This window comes from Cheilinus undulatus, linkage group 1 (genome assembly GCF_018320785.1).
Source record: "Cheilinus undulatus linkage group 1, ASM1832078v1, whole genome shotgun sequence".
Taxonomy (NCBI): Eukaryota; Metazoa; Chordata; class Actinopteri; order Labriformes; family Labridae; genus Cheilinus; species Cheilinus undulatus.
This window is the reverse complement of record NC_054865.1, coordinates 8,080,571-8,104,406: the sequence shown is the minus strand read 5'-3', so window position 1 is coordinate 8,104,406 and position 23,836 is coordinate 8,080,571. Positions and strand designations below refer to the sequence as shown.

Below are 23,836 nucleotides of genomic sequence, written 5' to 3'. Positions count from 1 at the left end.
TAGAGTCAGAAACAACATTTTTTTTTCTCAGAAATCTGACATTAATCCAAAATTCCTGATTTTAGTCTTAATCCCAAAATTCTTGCTTTATGCCTCAATTCTGCCCCTTTTTCCAGGAAAATTGACTTTAATCTCAGAATTATGCCTTTATTCCTCATAATTCTGAGTTTAAAAATCTTAATCTGAGAGCTCTGAAATTAATTTCAGAACTAAAAAATTTTCTGACTTTAAACTCAGAATACTGATGTTAATCTCAGAGGTCAAACTTGATTCCTAGCTTTAATCTCATAATTCTGAATTTTCTCTCAAAACTCTGACATTAAGGTCTTAATTATGATTTGTTTATATTCAGAGCTCTGAGAGTTAAATGTTATTCTTAGAAATGTGACTTTTCTCTCAGAATGCAGACCTCTAGTCCAGCTTTAATCTCAGAAGTCTGTTTTTAATCTCAGAATGTTGACTTAAATCTCAGAATATCAACTTTTATTCTGTCTTTAATCTCAGAATATCAACTTTAATCTCAGAAGTCTGACTTTCACTCTGACTTTAACCTCAGGATTCTGACTTTTATTCTGGCATTAATCTCAGAATATTGACTTTAACCTCAGAAGTCTGACTTTTATTCTGGCTTTAATAAAATGTGGCCTATTTCAGAATTTATTTATTTTTTGTCTGAATTTTAGCTTTTTTCCTCAAATTTGAAACCAAGTTGTGTCTCAGATTTTTTCCCAATTGGACCTTTTCCATCCTCTTCCATATCCTAGCATGTTCATAATGCCAATCTTCAAGTTTTCTTTGATGCCTTATTATTTAACTTAGTCAGTTTGGCCTCATTTTGAGCCAAATATAAGATAAAGGATGATTCTTCTGGCTGTCTCTGATTGGCGTAGCCACCACAGCAGTTTATCTACATATCACCTAAATAGAGTTCCAAATATCCAAAATGTTGACAACTAAATTTCCAAACTTGACAGGATTTACAAACCAAAACTCTAATTTAACTGTGGCTACTTTCACTTTTAATATACCGTCTCTAATTGTGTCTTTTTGGTGCCTCCTCTCCTCCCTCAGTTTCCCCTTTTTTCCCTGGCCAAAGAGTCTCCTTTCCTCCGGCTCCTCTCCTCCTCTCATCCCTCCATCACCTCCTCTTCCTCTCCTCATGTTAACCTCATTGCTCATCTGTTGTTTGTTCTCTCTCTCTCTCTTTCTCTCTCTTTGTTTTTTTCTTTTCTTCCCGTCTGTGTAGGCAGCCCGTTGAGTAACTTCTTTGACGTAATTAAACAGCTTTTTTCAGACGAGAAGAACATCCAAGCATCCCATCCCCCTGGCGCCCCCGCCACGCCTAGCTCCCCTGCCAAGCATGCCCCCAGCAGCAAGCCCAACCAGCCCCCGCCCAATGACTCTAAATGCCCCCCTGGCAAAGACAAAACAAAGATGGCCGCCAGCAACAGGACACAGGAACAACCTTAAGGAGCGGTAGCCGTGCATGACTAAAGCTGAGCAGTTATCAGGTCATACAGTGACAGAGGAGCTGCTGACTTTACCCTTTAGTTAGGAGAAAAGAAATCTACTTTTTGCCTATAAATTTTCTACTCTATAACAGGAATGGCTCTTTCAGTTTAAAGTCGATCAGTATTTTATGATAAGTAGCAGATGTAGCTTTGTCGTCCCTTCACTCTGTCCCTCTCTGTGTCGGTGGGTGCGTTTCCTTCTCACATGTGTGACGGCTTCACTTGTCTCTGCCACCAGGGATCATCCACAATAACTATTAGCCTGCAGAGCGGCCCGCCAACGCCGAGAGAGCCCGACAAACTGAAGACAAAGGACTCCTCCCCCGTCCTCCCTACTCTTCACTCTGTCCCCAGCAGACCAAACTCACTCAGACGAGCTGTAAAAAGAAAAAAAAGCCTTAAGACAGTGATGTTTGTCGATCTACACAGACACCCTCTCCTCCTTTCTCTTTCTTCGATTCCTCCCACATGTACATAAAAACACAAACTCTACACAAACTTCTTCGCGGGATGTAATGACTTGCACACGCTGACGAACAGGAGGGGTGAACGAAGCGGAGCAGATGGACGGACGTTTGGGCGAACGCTGGCTGGATTGTAGTTATTTTTGTTGTCGTCTTTCTTTGTGAGCGGGCGAATCTTTGGAGCGCGCTCAGTGACGTTTGTGTAAACGGGTTCTCACAGTTGAAACCTGCCCGTAAAAGTACGATAAAAGGGGAGGTGTTACATAAATGAATGATTTATTCAGTTGTACAGATTAAATAATGTTCCGTATGTATAAAAGGTGTAGTTGTGACATGTTTTAGAGTTGTGTTGCCATAATTCGGTTTTGTGTTCAGACCTGGTCACACCAGCAGGAAGGCTGCAAGTTTTTCTTATAACCTTCTTAAAGTAACTGTGAAGTGTGGAGTCACATTCTAGTATTTTTTCATGCAGACTACATTTTGGTAGATTTTGACCCAAATTTGTGTTGCTCATCAGTACAAAAAGTCGTCATATGAACAAAATTCAAATGAATAGAGCAAAAAAAGGAGGTAAATGGACTTGAGCATGTATAGCGCTTCTACACCACAGGTCATATTCACCCATTTTCACAACCTAATGCACTGATTGCCAATCTTTTTTCCTTAGGGCCCCCCATTCATATCTAGGAAAAGCCAAGCCCCCCCCAAGGCCCATTGGGAAAATTAAAGATCAATTTTAATTATTTTCGTTGAAAAAAAATCCCATCAAACAAGGCCCACATACATTTGTTCTTGCCAAAAAAGATGTAAAAATTGTCTATTATTATGAAGGTGTATAATAACAAGGATCAGTTCATTTTTAAGAAGAAAAAAAAAAATCAAAATTTTTAAGTCTAAGTGTTTGCCAATTACAAGATAAATGTTTTTTTTACGTAATAACGTAATTTTTTTTTTGACTATAAAGTCCAAAATCCAACCACAAACTTGACATTTTTTAGTTTTTGGTGTCAAAATTCAAGCCTTTTTAAACTTAAAATTTCAAGTTTTTTTCTTTTAAATTTACAACCTTTTGAACCCAGAAATTCTGAGTTTGGTCCCTTGTAAATATCAGACTTCATACTCTCTAAAATGGCACAAAAATGAACAGTTTCTCTTCATTCTTTTTAGCTTTGAGGTTGGCCCTAACACATTATGTTTCATGGTTTAAAAAAATATTAGGGCTGTCAAAGTTGACGTGTTAATGCGGATTAATCCATCATCATGATTAATCTGATCAAAATTTTTAATGCAATTAACCCATCTACAGCACAGATTGACTCAAAATCCCTGAAGCATCTCTGGCAACGCATTTCGGGCAGTTTATCCAAGTAGGGTTACCGCCGAGCATGCCGCTGCGCATGCGCAAATGGGCCATTGACAAAATAGTGACCAACCAACTCAATTTGGAAGACGCTAAACAGCAAGTTGGCCCTCTAGATGGAAAATTTGAGCACAAAAAAAAAAACAAAAACAAAACAACAAGGCGGAACAGTCAACCGACATAAAGTATTATGCACATTCTGCAGGAAGGAGTTTTCTTTTCACCGAAGCATTTCCAACTTAAAATACCACATATGTATGTAGGCTACATCTAATTTTGACAACATCAGAGCAGACAGGGTCCTGCGCCCCCTCCCCCTGAGATCTTTAGCGTCCAGCCTCACCCTCAGAGTTTTTCACATGGATATAGGTAACCTGGGTTAAAGCTCTAAATGGGATCATTAAAGTATTTTTCGGCTCTTAGAAGAAGCAGCATGTTAACAGGAGGAGGCCAGCCTACAGGGTTGCCAGGTCTGGGTGACATATCTAGCCCAGTGGTTGATAAAAACTAGCCCAACACCAAGCCCAACGCTGAAATTCAAAATAAGCCATCCAAACCTCTGCCAAACCACATTGTATTGCTTGTGCACATGTAGGTGTGCTGCTTCTGTGTGTCTATGTGCCAGAGTGGCACTGCAGATCTTTGGTTGCGTGCCATGTTCTATGTTTTCCTGCTTCTCTGATGGCTGATATAGTTGTATTTGAAGGTAAATAAAGTAGTTTATTCTGCTTTGGATATTAAATATACATACACAAGACATCAAAAGTGGGTCCGCTCAACCCGCGGACAAAAAAATCGAACCACGGCAGTACGTAAATTCTGTGGCACCTGGCAACCCTGGCAGCCTTAAACTGCCCTGGACTGAGAGGAGAGTGGTGATAATACTTCAGTTTCAGGTGTTTTAATTTTTTAATGTAGGCTAATTTTAATTGTCAGGCAAAATCTATGTTTTCATGGACCACTTGTAATCAGAATAAATACTTTATCTGATTAAAAAATGCCTCATTGGACTAAAATTCTACGATTTGGCTCATTTGGAAAGAAATTTCATTCGATTTCTTGCCAGGCATATATCAATTTTAATTCTTACATTTTAGAGCGCTGGATGAGCTCCCGTCTCTACCAGCCCCCAGCCATGCATCTGTGCGTAATTACGCAGACAATAGTGGATTAGGTTGATTATTTAAATCTCCAGACATGCAGATTGATTATGATCAGATACTACTCTCCTGGTTTATAAGGTTAATTTATTTAGAGTAAATCACTCCTCTTCCTGATAAACCCCTAACCCAATCACTGCTGTCTAAATATATTTCACCTTTAAAAAGCTATTTTATTTATTTCCCCACCAGTTTCCTTTTTTTCTCCCCTGAATAACAGCACTTTTTCAGCTTAATTCTACCTCATTATTTTCTAATTGATATACCAGTGTACAGTGGGACTTTGATTAGTGCTGAAGGCAGCCTGTCTATTTTACTTTTAAAATGAATTGATAAAGAAATGCAACAAGGAAATCAGTTGAAAGCTTGTACATAATTTAAAAGGCAGTGTTGCTCACACAGATTGTCTGAGATTTGGTTCAATAAATTTTAAATGCTATATCTATCTGACACCGTTATGTTCACGCTGCACGGTGACTCCACACTGAGTTGAAAACGTACGTACACGAGCTCAGCCCTGGCGTGGGATCTGAGCGTATCTTATGCTCACATTTGGATTGGTAAATGGCGATCTGTGCATAGAGATGGGCTTACACCCAAATTTCTGGGTCAGTGTATTTGCATGTACTATCTAAACTACTAACAGTGACAATGGTGCTATTAACTGGCCTAATTGAGCTATAACTGTAGCTCCACTTAAGCTGCAAGCTGATAAGCTGCTTTATATCTTTGGAGTTTCCATACTTTTCTGCCCACAACTCTAAAAATTGCAAAACAAATTTTTGATACAGACAAACCTTTTTTGATAAAATACAATAATTGTCAACCCCTGCACTGACAGTGTGGAGATGCTGGAGTCCTTATGCCTCTAGCTGGCTCTTTTGGCTGACTCCATATAAGGGATGCGGAAAATTTATGCGGATGATTTAGGTGCTGACACTACAGTCAGGCAAAGCCTGAGCACTCACGCTGTTGATTGAAGTCAGGATGAACCGTGACAAACATCAGTGTTTTCTTTAAAAAAGTTTCACTGACAAAGTCAGATCTTTTGTCTCATTTCCGCGCTTTAAAAGCCACACACAGCGACAAAACCACTCACCATCTCTCTCTCACACACACAGCATCACCAGCAAACACAACCAGCAGCTAAATAATAAATATTCTGTGTCAAATAGAGGTCTGCAAGTCTGTTCTTGCCTTTTTCCTGCTCCCCTACGTTGTTCATTCTAGCAAGGGGATCCATCTGACCAGTCAGGAGCAGCTGGTCTGCCATAATGTCCCTCTGTACACTAAATTAGAAATAACACAATTCAGCAAAAGTTGGTGCAACCTCCAAGTGGGTCATGTGACTCAGAAGTATCTAAGACTCTCACAGTGTACAGCTGGGTTAAACTGTTAGTCACACCCCTTGGTTGCTGGTACCAAAATTAGAAGTTTGTTAAACTATTTTTAACACTTCAGGCCGACAATCCCAGACAAATGCTCCATCTGATTGTAATACAGCTGACGGCCACTAGTGGCCACTGTAGCTGTTTCTGATAAGTACAGCGTTGCTGCCACTGTTCTCATTAACCCGATGTAAACAACTGTGAACTGATAGTGCCAAAAGTATTGCATAGTAACGGCATGTTTTAGTTCTATTTTGGTCTAAGAAAGTCATTTTAGATTTACATTAAAGTGAAGCAATGAATGACAATATTAAAACAGGAATGTGGACATAAACTGCTAAAGGGAATAAAGGGTTGGAGGTGCTCCAATGTCACAATCTTGAGAATTGTATATAAAATGTGTATTCTTGACTTCAGACTAGTCCACTGGTTCCCAAACAAAGTCTGTGCACCCCTTGGGGAGATGCCAAGATGTCAGGGCCTGTCTGCCCTGAGGATGTCAACATTAGACGTTGAAATATTTCTAATCATGATTAGAAACAACAAATAAGTAAAAATATATTTCTTTTTAAGATTATAAGATGTGTTTTTAAAAAGGACCAAACTCAGAGTTTCCATGTTTAACCCTCTCATCCCTAGGCCCCATATCTGGGGCTAGCTCTCTTCTGATGAAAACCTTTAAAAGGCAGTCTCAAAATCCATGGACGGAGTCTTGTCACACACAGTTTAAAGCCCACAGATCACAGCAAACTAGCAAATACAACATTTTCACCTAAACAAAACAGCTCAGACCACAACCAGTAGAATGAAAAGATGTAAAAACATAAAGTTCCTCTAAACACAGTACTTTACTGCAAACAAGGCACCCTCAATACTTTTCAGTATTTCATGCCAGTGATACTGAAGAAATTTACTCTAAAAAATTTTAGAAAGAAAAAAATCAGTTATGTGATTTTCCCTCTTTATTTACTAAGTCCCAGTAACTTCTACGGGGATTTTACACGTCTGTTGATATCTGTAAAGACTTATCTCTACATTAATGCCAAGCCTTTTCATGTAGACTTTGTAGTTGCAGAGAAATACTCAGTTGTATTTGGGACTGGCATTTTAAAGCTTGAACACTGAAAAAGGGGCTAGGAATGACAGGGTTAAAAGGTCACATATTTAGACTTTATAAACACAAAAATTTCAAAGTAGAACATTTACAGAAAACCAAACTGAAAACAGTGGTTGGATAGCCTGATAGATCGTCTCTTCTAAGTCCAGATGGTAATGATAGTGTGATGATTCTGTGCTAAAATAAAAAAATATCTTCTTATTGATCTGCTCCATTAAAAAGTATCAGTTGATCAGGCTTCAACTGCAGTACTTTTGCAAGAAAAAACAGCTTCGTCTGATTTTCTCCTGCATAGTCGACAATTTTTCACTGTATAGTCTTTGAAATTCTAAGTTGTGGTTCACATAAATGTATGACTTTTTAAGTAAAAATGTTGAGGTTTTTTTTTTTCAGGACTTTATCAGCTTTTGAAAAACATCATCTTTTCTTTTTAGTTTTAAGAATAGTGCTAATAAACCTTCGTAATGACGTAATGATGGGAAGTTTACATACTGTAGAGGATTTTTTTGTTTGTTTGTTTTTTGATATGATTAGGGGCCTAAAGAAAAATTGGTTGGGACGCACAGGACTAGTCTACACAATAATAACAACAATTGTATTTAATTGGATGTGAAATTATTCTATAATCCTACATCAGGTAGATTTGTGGCTCAATCTTAAATGTCTGATTGCCAGTTGCACATTGATCCAGATATCTGTTTATAGAGACCAATAAATCATTGTTAGATAGCATTAATAGGGCAGATAATGTCTTGTTTTTGTTGCCCAAACAGGCTATTTCTCCTGCATAAACCAGTCTAGTATAGCTCAAAGGAAGACCAGAACACTTCTAATGCTGTAAATCCAGACCCTTGCACTGATTTCTCGTAGAACCAGTAAATATGTGATCAGTAATCCTCTGCTAAGTGAAAGAGATGATGATTTGATGGTCCTCTCTGGTGTGATCAGGCCTCCTGTTTAAAATCTCTCCTTTTCTTTTTGCACTTTCTGAAGAGTGAATCCGATCTGGTTCTGTCACATCGAGTCAGCGCATTTTTAATTTACATTATAATTTTTTACAATACTGAACTGCTGTGTATATTTTTGTACTTTATTGTATTTTACCATTTTTGTTATTAATTTATTCTGTTATTTATATGAAAGCTGTAGAGAATGTTTCTTAATGTCCAGATTATTTAAGGATATTTTTGTCATGTTTAAGTTATTTCATGATGTGTGTGAGTTCTTTCTGTCCTGGCTTTTTTGACGAGAGAAACTTTGTAAAATACGTTTGGAAAAATGATTTTACCGTAATTTAAGAATGTAGACGTAGCCTCTGTGAGAGGAACAAACCCCTTTGTTGATAATGTCCCCTCTGTGTGTATGAAGACTCAGATCTCAGCAGACACTCTTTCTGTAAATAAGCCGAGTTTACTGACACGCTTATTTAAAAAACCGAGGGGATTCCTACTCTTAGCTTTGACCTCGTACGCTTGTTTGCATGTTCAGCATTCGTCTTTTCTTTGCATGTCGTCGTTGGAATTGTTCTCCCGTTCCCTTTTTCTCTCCACTTATTTATGTATTTCAGTTCTTTGTGTGCATTTCTTTTAATTTGCCTTTTTATTTTGATTTCCTTTCATTTCTTTCGCCGTCCTCTGGCCCTCTTCCTCCTTTTTGATTACTGCGTTCACACGCAGTAACCGTGCAATGCATCCTCCTTACTCGTTCTCTCAAAGAGGGAGCTCTCCGACGGCCGGCTCGCTCGCCAGCTGGGCATCCAGTTTGGTCGTCAGAGAGAAAAATTAAAGCAATACCTTTCATTGTTCGCTTTCCTCTTTTTCTACTGGGGGAATCCAGAGCACACAGAATGGACTCGGAGCACGGAGCGCTACTACTGAGCAGGATAACCACTGGCAATGTATTCCCTTGTGATGTTACTGTGAACAACTTCAGTGCTAAAGGAAATAAATCTGTTGACTTTGGAGACGTGTGCACTCTGTTCCTTGTTTTGGAAGTGTTAATTCACAAAGATCTTCACATATTTAAAACACCCAGAGTTGTGTTATTATATGGATGTACTCTTTTTATTCTGTTTTTGCCGCATTTATGAAATAAGACCAAACGGACCATCTGCAAAGACTGCACATTTGATTTTAAAATGATAAATGAGGCAGACTAAATGAAGATAAAGGTGGTGTTTCTGACTTTTAACTCTTAGGTTGACCAAACCTTTGAAAAATATTAAATCTAAAGTGCAGGCGAAGTGAATGACAAAGTGAGAACTAAATTTTAGAATTGTTTGCAAATGCATAAAAAATAAAAAACTGAAATATCTCATTGACGTAAGTATTCTGACCCTTTACTCAGTTCTTAGTTTGAACACCTTTGGCAGCAATTACAGCCTTTAGTCTTTGCACACCTGGATTGGGAGATTTTCTGCCTTTCTTCTTTGCAACTCCTCTCATGCTTAGTCAGGTTGGATGGACACAGTAAACAGCCATTTTCAGATCTCTCAAGAGATGTTCCATAGGGTTCAAGTCAGGACTCTGGCTGGTTGTCCCTAAGCTGCTCCTGTGTTGTCTTGGCTATCTGCTTGGGGTTATTGTCATGTTGGAAGGTGAACCTTCAGCCCAGTCTGAGGTCCAGAGGATCTTTCTTTTCTCTGCTCTATTCAGCTTTCCCTCAACCCTGACCATTCTCCCAGTCCCTGCTGCTGAAAACCCCCCCACAGCATGATGCTGCCACCACCATGCTTCACTGTTGGGAAGTCACTGGGCAGGTGGTGAGGGGTGCCTGGTTTCCAGACATGACATTTAGAATTAAGGCCAAACAGTTCAATCTTGGTTTCATTAGACCAGAGAATCTTGTTTCTCACAGTCTGAGAGTCCTTCACAAGCTTCTTTTGAAAACTCTAAGCAGGCTTTCATAGGTTTTGCACTGAGGAGAGACTTCTGTCTAGTCATTCTGCCATAAAGTCCACATCAGTGGAGGGCTGCAGTGATGGTTGTCCTCCTGGAACCTTGTCCCATGTCCACACAGATCCTGTGTGGATCTGTGGAGCTCAGTCAGAGTGACCATTAGTGACCTCTTACCAAGGCCTTTCTCCACCGATTGCTCAGTTTGGCCAGGTGACCAGCTCTTGGTAGAGTCCAGGTTGTGCCATACTTCTTTCATTTGAGAATTATGGAGGCTGCAGGTCAGCTGTGAGGCCTTTCATAGAGAGGTGTGTGCCTTTCCAAATGATGTCCAATCAATTTCATTAAGGGCAGGTGGACTCAAATCAAGGTGTAGAAACATCTCAGCAAATATCCAGAGAAATGGGAGGAACCTGTGGGAAATTTCAAGTGTTTTTGCAAAGGGTCTGAAAACTAATGTTAATATGATATTTCAGTTTTTTTGTTTTTAATTTGCAAAAATGTATTAAATTCTGTTTTGGGATACATTCATGAGGAGATACTAAGTGTAGAGTGAATTCTTTGTTTTTTTTCTCGATTGTAGCGTCAGGCATTATTTTCCTAAAAATGATTAAAAATGTCAATTTGCAATGTCTGTAAGCTAATGTTTTTGTTAATGTTTTAAGAACACCAAGTTATAGTTTTATATACTCTTTTCTAATGCCCCATTTTGAGGGCATTGGCTTTGCAATTCTTTTCCTTTTTTTTTTTTTTTTTTTTTTTTTTTACCCAGACATGTATAGAAATTTATTGAATTTAATACAGAGTTTGGTAGGTTGTAAACGTTTTTGCAGCCTTTCTGAAACTAGAATTAAAGGAGGAAAAGAAAAAAGGATGCATTTGACATTCAGTTCATCTACCACAGCAAAATTTAGCAAACACAAGTAACATTTTACCCCAAGAAAATCGGTTATTTTCATTTCTTCAGTGTTGAAACATGAGGCCATGAAAAGGAGACTTGATAAAAGAAGTCAGACAGCTTGTTACTTTTTTAGCATTTTATATCAAAACCTTCAATGTCAAATCATGAATATTAGATTACACATTTTAGAGGATTTATACAAAAATACAATTTATAGCACACAAAAAATACATCTGTTTTTCCATTCATGATACCACACCATGCTAGAGTCAATTATTATATTTTCAAGATGCTAAAGTTTTATAAAGGATTATTAAAAACATTCTCAGAGTGAAAAATACTGCAACCAGTTTGATTATTAGATTAAATAAATGAATGACTTAAGTTACTTACATAAGGCCCCAAGAGGATGTATGCACCTGTACATTTTTGCAAGAATGATGAAATAACTAAAAAAAACCCCAATTGAACATGACTTATTACCACATCTCTTCCTCTTACAGCTTCTGTTGTTATAGGTGAATGTGTTAGGAATAATGCTCCATGACCCTGATTTCCAAAAAGTAGGGATGCTGTGGAATTTAAAGAAGTTTGCATTCATTAAGTTGGTAGTTTATATTTACAGAAAAGCATAAAGCATTATCTCACCTACCACTTCAATAGGTATAACTATTTGACTGCTTATTAATCCAAATATTATATAGGCAAGTCACATGAATCAACCTATGAATTAAGGAATACAGGCATGTGGCCGGCCACACACTACATTTTAAGCCTGATTTGAGGCAACATTTGCCTCCCCGACGACCGTGGGGGTGTATACCGAGTGAAGCCTTGTTGCAAACGATCACTTGTCTGAATCATCCTCGTGTGTGGTGTCAACATGATTATTTTGACACTCCAAATCCTGTCGTATTCTCCCAGGCCCCAAATCATAAATATCAAACGTGTTTGTTATTTACGATTCTAGGTCATAGTGCCTCTGACGGAGTACCCACAACAACCAATGAGAATGAACCATAGCACAACTGCCAGCCAGGATTTCATCCTGAGTCTTTCCTTTGTTTTATGATGTTTGCTGCACCTGTAACACATGCCAGGGCAGCCTGTTGTGGAGGGACAGTAAGAGGGTATCGACAGACATCCATGTTTTTTTCTGACGTCACATGATCACACAAGGTCGTTGACAGGTCGGAATATGTGTGGTCCCCAGTGATCTGACAGTCTATCTGCAGAAGCCCTAATACGGTAATTTCATACATGTATTTGGTTTCAGGTTTTCCTGTGATTACAAATAAAATTATTTTTCTCAAGGTTTCTATTTATTCATCTCCCTGTTGTTGGGAAATAAGGCTGGTTTACCCAAGATAAGAAGAAAATTCTTAGAGAAATTATCAAAGCTCCATGCTATCTTGGGAAAGTGGGGTGTTTGTTTAGTCCTGTCTCTTTGTTCATTAAGTTTTTATATTTAGGGTACAAATATCAACTTTTTTGGAGTGTTCGTTGTCCTCATGGTGCAATGGTAGCCAAGAATACTGATTAACCAGTGACTACTGATTAACCAGCATTCATGAAATAAATACAGAATTTCTTTTTTTAAATTTGGGTCGTGATTTCTCTTAGGGAGGAGGTAGTGGGTCCTGATGCCTGACCAGTTGAGAACCACTGGCCTAGTGTGTGCGTTCAGAGGATTTAAGATGAAAATCTTTTGAAATTCTCATGTCTGGATTCTCTTTTTTTAATCATTGAAGATTTTAAAATCTTCTAGTGTGTGGCGGCCTAAGTTAAAACTGAGCATCAAAATGATGAGAGGTGATTCTAGTGACTTTAAGTGTGTCATGGTTGAGTCAGCATTATGAGCAGTTGAACAGGTGCACCAAATTAAGTGTTCTGTAAGTGCATTTTGTGTTTATACTAAAATAAATTAAAGGTTTGAAAAAAGAAAAGGAATGCTGGAGTGTGTCCCAACATCTTTGGAATCAGGGTTGTAAAATCACAAATATAGATTTTGTCATTCTGGTTGCAGAAAATGTCACTTGTGTCAAAATAAATAAATACAATTAATAACTTTAAAGCATAGATAATGATTATTCTTCTTCTACACTCACATGTCGATGACTACGACTACAGCTATATTTATGAACTGTAAGCCTAACTTGATATTCATAAATATAAAACATCAGTGTCTGCAACACAAACAGACATATCCGGTACCAACAGGGTACCAGTGCTAACATCCGATAACTACCAGACCAAATTGTAACAGAAATCAAAACTTGATTTCAACAGCCTCCCAATACACCACCCTAGTAAAGGCAAGAAATTAAATTGGTATGGAATTTGTATAATTTATGTGTTGTTACACTGGTTTCTTGTTCTTATCCCACATTCCTCTGGCGTCTTATAAAGATATTTCTTTGAGTTATTTATGATACCCAGACAGCTGTTAGTCTCCCGCTGACTTTCAACACACTTTCTCCGTCTCAAAAGTTTAGATCAAGGCACAGTTTAGGCACTGGCACCGTATAAAATGTATTGATTTAGCAACACTATAAGATAAACCCAAGTGATACCCATCCCAAGTCCTAGGCACCCAATAAGCACGTTCCTAAACGCTGTTTAAATTGCACAAAATCATGGCCAACATTTCTGTGAGGGCACATTGCTAATGATTTTGTGTGATTTGGATGGTAAAGAGTTTTCTTGCAATTTTGAATGGTTTCATTTATCTCCTAAGAACCTGTCTGATGAAATAGATATCAGTTGTTAAAGCCAGTCATTTAAAAAGTAACAAGGATTTATCATATCAAAAACACATGGGATTGAAAAAGTAAAACATGCCTACAACCTGAATGGCTACTATTCCCTCCTTCACACTCAGATAAGAGCGTGACTGCTTTACTCTCGACACGCAGAGTGCAGCTCGTACAGTCTGTCGATTAACGTTTCCTCTAAAGTCCTGAGGAGAAACCCTGAGTCCTTGTTTTCTGTTTCCATCCCGAGGCAGAGCAGCTCCTGACCGAGCCCGCCCAGTAACAGACGGTAGAAGTCCTCCTGGTCCAGGAGCTGGTCCATGTTCTGCAGGAAGAATCCTTCACAAAACCTGCAGAGTTCAGCTGCTCCATGGTGCTACAGGACAGAGAAAAATCAAATTGTGCCCTCCACTCATAGGCTTTTATTTACAGTATAATATGTTCAGTGTTCAGGTAGGGTATTTTGTACCTTTGCAGTCTGATAAATGTTGACTACATTGTCCAGAGTCACCCTTTCTGACAGCTTCATCTCACAGCTCCTCTGCAGACCTCTGAGCTGGAAGAACGATGACACCGGCAACAGCTGCACAAACAAATCAACAAACATAAAAACCAGTGTAAAGGGGTAAAAGAGAAAAAGCGTTATTTCAATTCACTAAAATTTTGACACCATAAAACTGACTTTGTCTTTCTGATAAACTTTTATCCTCCCAGATATTTATCTCCATAAATAATTTAACATAATAAGGGCAGTTTGTCTACCAGCACCTTCTTCATGTCCTATCCTGTGTATCGTATTTAGGAGGTGTTCCAGAATTGCATTATAAGGATTATTAAGTTCATATTTACACGAAGGTAAGTAACTGTGATTCATTCAGAGAAAGCAGTCAGAAATATGTTAAATTAGACATTTCACTCCCCCATAGTATGCAGGTGTTTGAGGATGAGTTTGGCAGTAAAATGAGTCCATCTCAAACAAATCATTAGATATTTGACTTTCTGGAGTCACCTCTGCACACCACTAATGTTAAGAGGTGAAAGATTTACCTTCATGGCCTCAGAATGAGACAGTGTCAGCCCCTCTGTTCCTCCACAGTACAGACTCTTCATCATCATCTACAGAGACAACAGAAACTCCTCAGTGATGGACAGAAAAGCCACATTGATGGTAAAGAGCAGAAGGTAAACGTGTCTCACCTGAAATGTGCTGTAGGTCATGTGACTTATGTGGATGATGTCATTGGGTGAGTCACAGAGCATCTGTCGAAACCTGAGGAGAAAAAATACAGATTATGAGGCTTTTATTTTGAAGAGAAGAGTAGCCATTGCATCTGAAATTAAAGCAATGATATGTATGACTGTTTAAGTACTGCTGGCGCCCATCAAAGGTCTCTGCAAGCATCTGCACGGCCAGTAAGAACAAAGGGTACTGTTACTTCCCCCTTCAAGACAACGTGCATTTATTGATAAACAGAAGTTAGTGAAGAAATACTGGGCCAAAGAACTATGTCGGCAGAGAGCGCAAGTATTTTTATTGTGTTTGTACACCTGTACACATGTTTTTGCACATTCATTCAACAGAAACAGAACCAGCTTAGTGTCAGACTTGCAAACTACTAATCCTGCAGCTCTTTAATAAAGTAATATATCCATCATCTATGTTTACATTTCACCTGCTTTTTTCATTGATCATTGCTTTTGCCTTTTGCTTTTGCTTCATTGCCTTTTCTGATGAGACTGAAATGGTGCTTTCTGGCCATCAAACAGGATATGTTTGGAGGACTCCAAACACTGCACACAACCAAAAACACATCATCCCCACTGTGGAGCGCAGTGGTGGCAGCATCATGCCGTAGGTATGCTTCTCAGCAGTTAGCTCTGAAAGGCTTGTAAAGGCAAACGGAAAAATAAATGTGGGAAAATATAGGAAAATCCTGGGGGACAATACTAGTATTATTCAGTCTGCAAGAGCACTACAGCCTAAGAGAATATTTATGTTCCAGCAAGACAATGACTCGAAGCATACCGCCAAGACAACACAGAAATGGTTTAAAGACAACAAGGTGAATGTTCTAGAGTGGACGAGTCAAAGCCCAGACCCCAGTCCAATAGAAAATTCATGGCTGGACTTGAAAAGGGCTGTTCAAGCATGGTCCCCATGCAACATTCTTCATCGTGTTGGTCTCAGGCAAACATGACTGTATCCAGATGTTCATTTATTGTATAAAATAATCCATAATGTGGCTCCTCCACCACTGAAGAGCTTTGTTAAACTTCACTCTGAGCATATAAGCAGATCTTCAAGGTCTGCCTCCAGTGGAGACTGTAGTATCCCCAAGCGTGGCTCTGCCTTTGCACAGTCTGCTTTTTTTTTAAAGCTATCAAAGCATGGAATAATCTTCCAACCAATCTCAAACTTTGCACAGACTTCCACAGTTTCTCTTGAGAAGTGAAAAAGTGGATTTTAACGAATCAGTCTTGTCAGCATTAATCTTGCATCTAAATCACTGTTTTATAACTATGAGGCATAACATATTCAGATCTTTATATATGTAATTTGATCTCCTTTGCCATGAAATATGTATCATGTCTGAATGAATGCAGATGTTTGCATGTATGCCCGTGTGTAGATGATTGATTGATGCTGTATTCCATTGTTGTTGTTTACCTGCCCAGGGACTACAGATGGAAATTAGCTAGCAAGCTAAATCTGGTAAAAAGCATCTCTTCTCTTTTTGAGACTAATGTAATTTTTTAAATTGTCCCTGACACAAATAAACTTAATAAAATGAACTGATGGAGTAAAATTGTAGTGTACAGATGTCCAAGCCTGAGAGACCTATAAGCACAGACTCAGTGCTTTGATTACAGCCAAAGGTGCACCTACTAAATACTGACTTTAAGGTGGTTAATATTTATGCAATAGCTTATTTACATAACATTTTTATTATATAGACAATGCTTTGTAGAAAACTGTTTTCATTTTGACAGTAAAGGGTTTTTTTGACTGATTAATAAATTTAATAAAAGGGTAAAACATCCAAGGTGGTGAATACTTTTTATAGGCACCATATGTCTCCAAGAGAAACAATGTGTGAAAAGAATTAGAAAGAAAGCTAAACTGGGTTTTATGATAGGTGAAATACACATTTACAATGTTTATTTGTGGTTTATTAAAAGACTGAGGAACTTGACTGTAATCTCAGGCTCCATCTGCTGAAGTAAGCGTTCATCTGTTAGAAGTAATTTGACAGTAAAAGAAAACTTGAGTATGATTTTGTCTGATAAGATAAAATTCAGACCGTTCAGACGCTGACATCAGCAGCACCCGATGAGCAAAGAACGGACAGCCATCCACCATGAAGGTCACGTCTGACATCTCTGGGTTATTTAGAAAATGAATATCTGAGGACAGAGATAGAAATGTTCTTTAAATTCTCAAAAAAACATCATAAAGTCTGCCTAATGTGTCATCAGTACTGATGTGTTACCCAGCTGTGTGGACAGAGTGACGTCCAGTGGAGGGATCGGAGGGACAGGAGAGGAGCCGTAGCAGTGAGAGATCACAGACGCCAAACGCTTGGTTATACCATAATCCTGCAAAGAAAAACAACAACAGACTTAGTATGAAGGAATGAAAGGTTAACCGACTTATCCCATAAGGCAACCTCTCCCTTGCTTATAGGGCCTGGGGCCCACATAAACCCTTGTACAACATGGGACTTAAAGTATCTAGTTCAGTTCTTTAACATTAACAGAAAATTTCAGGGTGAGTCTTGGATTTTTAGAGTCACTACTGTTACTAGGAAAGCGTATGCTGAAAGTACAATTAACAAGACCCACATTTGTTTTGTTTTCATCAGGCATCTGTAAAGTCACCCATATTTTCTTGTCTAATATTCATCAAATTAAATGTGCTTTGAGACTTCACAAGCTCTTTCCTAGTCACGTACATGTCTCTGTATGCATTGATAAACTTTTATATGCAGTTTAGCAGAACATTTGACGGATGTCTGCAGTTAATTCAGCACCAGTTAAACCATGACAGCAGTTCTGTAAACCACAAAACAAACAAACAAACAAACAAAAAAAAGATAAAACAATGGTATGTCATTTAAACCTGGTTTTGTTTTGTAGGTCCTGGGACTTTTCAAACATGGCCTATTGCGTCCCACCTGCCGTATTTCCAGGGCCCACCAGAGTGGAAGCAATAATTTTTCAATACCACAGGAGCACAGATAGGCACCCAACAATGGGTAGATTTTTGTTTCTAAATGCCAATAACTGCAAGTCAACTCCCGGACACTGCTTACATGATTGTGTTTTTGTGCAGCTTAAACAGCTCCTCGCTTCTTTGTACTTTCTGTTATTTACTTACATTTCTGCATACATCTCTGGTGGGAAGGACTAGAATGCAAGGAAAGGATGTACATGGGATGCACGGAGTGCTAAGGTATATACAGAGACAGGTGTAGATGTACCTTGCTGGTCTCCATCATGCTGAACATGAGCGGGACGCCTGAAGAGAGGAGCTCGGGGCAGTAGTCATCCGTTCCAATGGAGGAGAACTCTGAGAGGAGGGAGATGATGACTTTGTCTCTGCTCAGCTGCTCAGCTCTGTGCAGACACTGCAGCCAGGTGTGGAGCCTCCAGGGAACACCTGGAAAGAACAGGAAGGGGGGAAGAGAAAATGAACAAGGTTTTTGTTTCAGACTGAGGCAAAGACAAGCTCTAGAGGAAATGCTTTATCTTAAAGTTTAACATCTAAATTAAAAGACAGCATTTTAGGAGTGGGGGCTTTGGATTAGGGAATAAGCAGATCTGAGAGCAAACATCATCCTCTCTAGGGGTTAGAACAGCTCAAAACTGCAGTTTAAATACAGTTAAAGACATACAACTCATGTAAAAGAATTTCAAGTAAAACATCTTCTCATCTGCTCCTAAAAGGGAAAATTCTTCAGAGTGTTAGAAAGCAAAATTCAAGAAAAATCAGTGAAGGTTCACTGATAAAAAGCAAATTTTAAGATCAAAAATACTAAAAGAAGTACAGAAAATTTCTTGTGTTTATTTAGTTCAAATATAACAATGACAGTTCCAAAAATGTGCATCTACTAAATGAAACACAGAGACAAAGTTTGATTTAATAGATGCACTTTTAAGTTCATGATCAGCTCACCCATCTCTCTGAGCTCCAGGGTTACATCCAGGTAGCCGTGCTCGGTGCTGTAGTACGCCGCCTGCTGCAGGGCTTTCATCCGAGCCTTACACAGATGAGGAGCAGAGCTCTGAGAGTCAGGCGATCCCATTTTCAATCCACAATCCTCCTTCTCCACTCCTTCAGCCAGGATCTCCTCCAAAGAGAGGATGTCCTCCTTCCTGGGCTGAGGCTGCAGGAGCAGACGCCTCAAGATGTTCCTGAAGAAACAAGCAGGCCTTAATTTATATGTTTATCAGAGGAGTCTGGGGCTTAAAAGAGAGCACCTAACACCTGCTTCTTGTTTTAAAAAAGGGATCCAGTTCTTCAACAAATCAACCATTTAAGTAAACAATTGTGGAAAAGCAGACACAGATGAGCACTCTGGTGAAAGCTGGCACCACATACGTCACAAAATCAGCCATCCTTCTTTTTACTACACTGCTTATCCTGTTCAGTGTCACAAGAGGCAGGGTACACCCTGGACTGGTTGCCGGTAATCACAGGGCTGACAAACAGCAGGGCAAACCAACATCTACAGGCAATTTAGAGTCCCCAGTCAGCCCAATGAGCAGGTCTTTGACTGTGGGAGGAGATGATGCCTTTCTGTTATTGCCACCAGATCATCCAATAGATGTCTGCACTCAGATGGAAAGATTTAGATCCTATCTGATACACAATGCCACGAAAACCCATGCACATGTTACATAGCTGTGTTTTGTGGGTGTGATAAATAACAAAGAAAGTGGTATTTACTTTTCTCCTGTCATAAAAACATGTTTCTTCTCTGCAACAAACAGGTTTGTTATAAAACTAATTTTAGCATAATTCTCATAAAAATCAAACAATACTGATAACCATTTAAAAACCAAAGCAACAACAAAAAAAGTTTGACAAATAAAACTAAGTCATTTCTTTTTCTTAACTGCCAATAACATCACTCATTAAAATCACTGATCGATCAGTTGGTACTGAAATGTATCAAAACTTTTGAGCTGGTTTATCTGATAAATGTCTCACCTGTGTCCGTGCGCTGCGGCATAGCTGAAGCAGTTCATGTCCTCGTACAGCGGTGATGTTAATGAACTCCCATGATGCACTCTGAGCAGAGGGTCTGCTCCATGAGCAAGCAGCAAGCTCACCATCTCATAGTGGCCTGGAAGAAATAAACATTTCACATTGATACAAAGGAGAGATATTTTTAAACTGCTGTGGCCCTAAATGTTTAGCAGAAGACCCCAATAAGGAGATTATGAGCGTCTTCTCAGCTTGTTCTAGTTCTTCTTTCATTTCATCAGGATACATGAAGATTCTCACACTTGGTGTACCTGCAGCAGCAGCGAGCTGCAGCGGCGTTTCAGCTGAGCTCTCCTGACCGTCCAGCAGAGCCCCTCCCTCCACATCTGCGCCGGCCTCCAACAGCAGCTGTTGGCATGATGAGAGAGAGATCTTTCATGACCGACCATTTCATTAGGTACACCTGCTCAGCTGGAAATTTCTAATCAGCCAGTCATATGGCAGCAGTCAGTAGGCTTTACACCACAGAGGACAGGAGCTGCTGGTCTACTGTTGCCTAAACCTGCAGTTTATTTTACTGAAAGGTTTAAAAATATTGGGATGGCTCACCTGAGCCACAGACAGCTGACTGTGCAGTACAGCGAAGGTCAGTGCCACCCAGCAACGACTGCCAGGGTGAACCGATGGGTGTCTAGGAGAGCAGCCAGGGACCTAAAGATGAGTATGCACAGGAAAAGTAGTCTATCACTTTAGGAAATAGCAGATCAAGGTTTCTCTTAGGGTTTAGAGCAGGGGTGCCCAAATTTTTTCTACACATTGACACTCCAATTTTAACTGTTTCACCAATAAAACCCTAAAAAAGACTTATGCATGTCCCCTCTCTTTTGTTTACACTATATAATAACTGTCCCAGGCCCCAGATTGGGGACCAATGCTTTAAGGTGACGATGTGTAACATTTAAATCAATTCCATAACAGGAAGACAAATTCCACAGTTTTTTTTCTCTATCACTGGTGAGCATCTGTTTTCTTACCTGCAGGTCCAGGTGAGCGCCGGCCTCCATGAGCATCTGAACCAGAGCTTCATCTCCGGCTGCAGAGGCATACATCAGAGGAGTCATCCCCTGCAACAGCAAACACGTACAGAAGATATTTTTGCTTGGATTAATGGCAAACAATTACTTTAATCCCCTTTAGTAATATATGGCATTGTACTTAATAGATCAGTAATTTCCAAAGATCTTGAGGCAAGTTAAAGTGTGCTGTGGGAATGTGCACAACTGAAAAGTATCACTACGACTACACAAAAATTAAAGATAGTGTATGCATTTTAAAGAGGCTGGTTTATGGATATGAACATGGCCTATGCTGACCTTTGACCTTTAACCTTAGGTATGTCCACGGAAAAAAAAAAAAAAAACATTTGAAAACCTCTTTACTACATGCATGATACTTGGATTTCAATATTTGTATAATACGCCACCAAAGAAACACTTATATTGGTTTTAAAAAGCAAGAATAGTCTACAGTAGAGCATAATTTCAGACATACTGAACTTTCAATAAAGTCTAAATGTAAACGTGTGACCTGCTGAACTATAGCACATTTTCAATCAATGCAGCTTATGTTTAAAAGTCATACAGCTCATTTAACTGAAGCAAAGAACTCAAAAATTGAAATTCCAGTTATTGTTTAGGGTTACTTTTGTTCTCTACTGTGAATTCAGCACCATCTGCTGGAATAAATTAGAAATTGTCTTTCTAATGCGAAACAGTTGAATATGCATCTACAAGACTTAACAAATAATATAGTTTTAAAGACTGACTTTTAAAGACCAGATATGGGTACAGTATTGCTCCTAAAACATCACATTGATATGTTGCATTCATGCATTTACCCACCTGTTTTAATATAGCCTTATACAAAGAATGGTGTTTAAGTTGCTGTCTTTAATTATCCAATTAATTTGGGAAATTCAGCCGTTTTCTGCAAACCTTTGTTCCTGGATATCACCTATCTATAACTGAATCTTTGTGTGCTTTTTATTTTGGCTTCACCATTATGCTGTTGAAAAAAGGTATTATCTCACCTGGTCATCAAGAGTATTCACCCCCTTAGCTCCCAGAAGCCGAGCGGCCTGATGGACCAGATCTGCTCGTCCACATGAGAGCATCCTGAAGCCCAGATCGAGCTGAAACTTTGCTGAAGCAGCTTCTGCATTTAAACACTTCAACGACTGGAAGCAGCACGCAGACCTGCAGAGAAACACAGATGGAAATCCATAAACAGGAGCTGAATAAAAGGGTATTGTGATGATCCTGAGTTGATTTAGCGTTAAGAGTTTGATTTGTTCCCTATGTTACTATCTCTAAGTTTTATTTGTCAATTGTGTATTTCTGCTTTATTCTCTGAGTTCAAGTGTGTTATTGTGTTGTCTTTCAATTCCTTTGTTCTTGTGTTTCTCTTGTGAATGTTTTATTATAAATTTTTGCCTGTTTTATTTAGTAGTTGCCTTCCCTTATGTGAGTTTGCTTCCTGCCTTTGTTTCCCTCAACCTTAATTGCCCTCACCTGTTTCAGCTATGTCTCGTTTGTCACACCTGAGTATAATCCCTCTCTGTCTTTCATCAGTTCATTGAATGTCTTGTGTGTTTCTCTTGTCTTTCCTTATAAGCCCTCTTTTTATTTTTTAGGTTATTTAGATTCTGTTTCTTTCAAATAATTTTTTAGATTGTGGTTTTTGTTTTTTTTGTTTTTTTTTTGTTATGTGTAAAGCAAAGCAACATTTCAGATGATATGAACAATACACCAAACCACTATAATTCTAACAACAAAATAACTCCAGCTCTGCACAGAAGTTGCTCACTGGGTTTGTAAAACATCATGTTTTGACCTTTCTGGTAGTAAAAAGCTCAAAACTTCTTACATCCTTAATGAGAGTGCAATGAAAGCTTTAGGCTTGTTGTAAAACTTAAACCATGTCCTGCCTCATTCAATGTTAAGCCTGGTTTAACAATTTAGTTTGATTGAATTTGTGTGACCACAGGATTTTCTTATCATTGATGATTTGCAGAATTATTTTCCCTAAAGGACTTACTTTAAGAATGCACCATTACTATTTCCACTCATGACATACATTAACTACTTCTCTGCATGCTTACTAGTTATCAGAGTGTATTTTACATAATTTATGACCTCAATTACAGATTTCCTTCAGATTATCTATATACATACAGTATACATAACATAACTCTCTGTGTCATATCAATGTGTTTTGGATCTGGTCATCGTGTTTTTTTACCTCAGCTGTCTGGGCTCACAGTCCAACCCTGGGAGGAGCTGCCTGGCGCTTTGTCTGACATCATCACTGTCCACCAACAGGCTGCGGCGATGTTCGGCGTGCACAACGGCGACTCTAATCCACTCCATGAGAGGAGGGAGGAGCAGGAACGGCCTGGAGAGGAGATGGCATGATGTCAGCAGAGTTTCATCTCCTTTCTGTCCGATTTTATTCCTTTATTTAACCTAAATCCAGTTTTTTATGTTCAAATTTTCATTTGTTTCTATAAAATCAGTCTTTCTACAGGCAACGTTTAAATGTGCACAAAAATGTAACAAATCTATGGCTTCATTATAACCTGAGAAATGCTGCTGTTTATGTTTTAAATGTCACATTCAATTGTGGCTTGTTCTTAACTTATTAGAAACTTTGATAAACTAATTCTGAAAAATGAGATCCACATTTCACATTTTTTTTCCCTCCAGATAAAATAAGTTTCTCCCAAGAAAAATAAAGGTGTTCTTGAGAAAGTGATGCACAAAGTACACAGGAATACAAGAAACAAAGCATCTGATGCTTATCATTTCTGAGGGAGGATGCACGATCACCTAAACCCAATGAAACTAAACAACGTCCATTTAAACTTGACAAGCTAACACATTATCCTTTTATTTTGTCCATGCTTCTTTGGTTAAAAAATTACTAAATTATTGTAATTTCTATTATTCTATTATTGTAATTGCTTGTAAAAGTGAAAACTCTACACACACAGCTAATGCATGTCTACAAAGTAGGACA

The 23,836-nt window shown here is 38.8% G+C and overlaps 2 protein-coding genes and 1 long non-coding RNA gene across 3 annotated transcripts in view; 2 read left to right on the top strand and 1 right to left on the bottom strand.

The window, feature by feature from the left end:
- The window catches only part of LOC121511637 (serine/threonine-protein kinase BRSK2-like), a 117,638-nt gene extending 108,751 nt beyond the window's left edge, over positions 1-8,887 (top strand). Inside the window, exon 19 of the mRNA XM_041790390.1 lies at positions 1,247-8,887. Within this exon, the coding sequence (XP_041646324.1) occupies positions 1,247-1,470 (224 nt within the window). The 3' untranslated portion in view covers positions 1,471-8,887. The remainder of the gene's footprint in view (positions 1-1,246) is intronic.
- A 2,140-nt stretch (positions 8,888-11,027) lies between these two features.
- LOC121513976 (ankyrin repeat and BTB/POZ domain-containing protein 2-like) overlaps positions 11,028-23,836 on the bottom strand; it is a 30,391-nt gene continuing 17,582 nt past the window's right edge. Inside the window, exons 4-17 of the mRNA XM_041794030.1 lie at positions 23,060-23,212; positions 21,849-22,014; positions 20,794-20,883; positions 20,369-20,470; positions 20,071-20,167; positions 19,763-19,898; positions 18,725-18,963; positions 18,030-18,208; positions 17,040-17,145; positions 16,851-16,953; positions 14,746-14,818; positions 14,596-14,664; positions 14,018-14,131; positions 11,028-13,924 (exon numbers count right to left, since the gene is read on the bottom strand). Coding sequence (XP_041649964.1) covers positions 13,694-13,924; positions 14,018-14,131; positions 14,596-14,664; positions 14,746-14,818; positions 16,851-16,953; positions 17,040-17,145; positions 18,030-18,208; positions 18,725-18,963; positions 19,763-19,898; positions 20,071-20,167; positions 20,369-20,470; positions 20,794-20,883; positions 21,849-22,014; positions 23,060-23,212 — 1,858 coding nt within the window. The 3' untranslated portion in view covers positions 11,028-13,693. The remainder of the gene's footprint in view (positions 13,925-14,017; positions 14,132-14,595; positions 14,665-14,745; positions 14,819-16,850; positions 16,954-17,039; positions 17,146-18,029; positions 18,209-18,724; positions 18,964-19,762; positions 19,899-20,070; positions 20,168-20,368; positions 20,471-20,793; positions 20,884-21,848; positions 22,015-23,059; positions 23,213-23,836) is intronic.
- Positions 21,934-23,492, top strand: LOC121513986. Its single transcript, XR_005992241.1, has 2 exons — positions 21,934-22,063; positions 23,140-23,492. It is a non-coding gene; the product is annotated as an uncharacterized LOC121513986 (long non-coding RNA).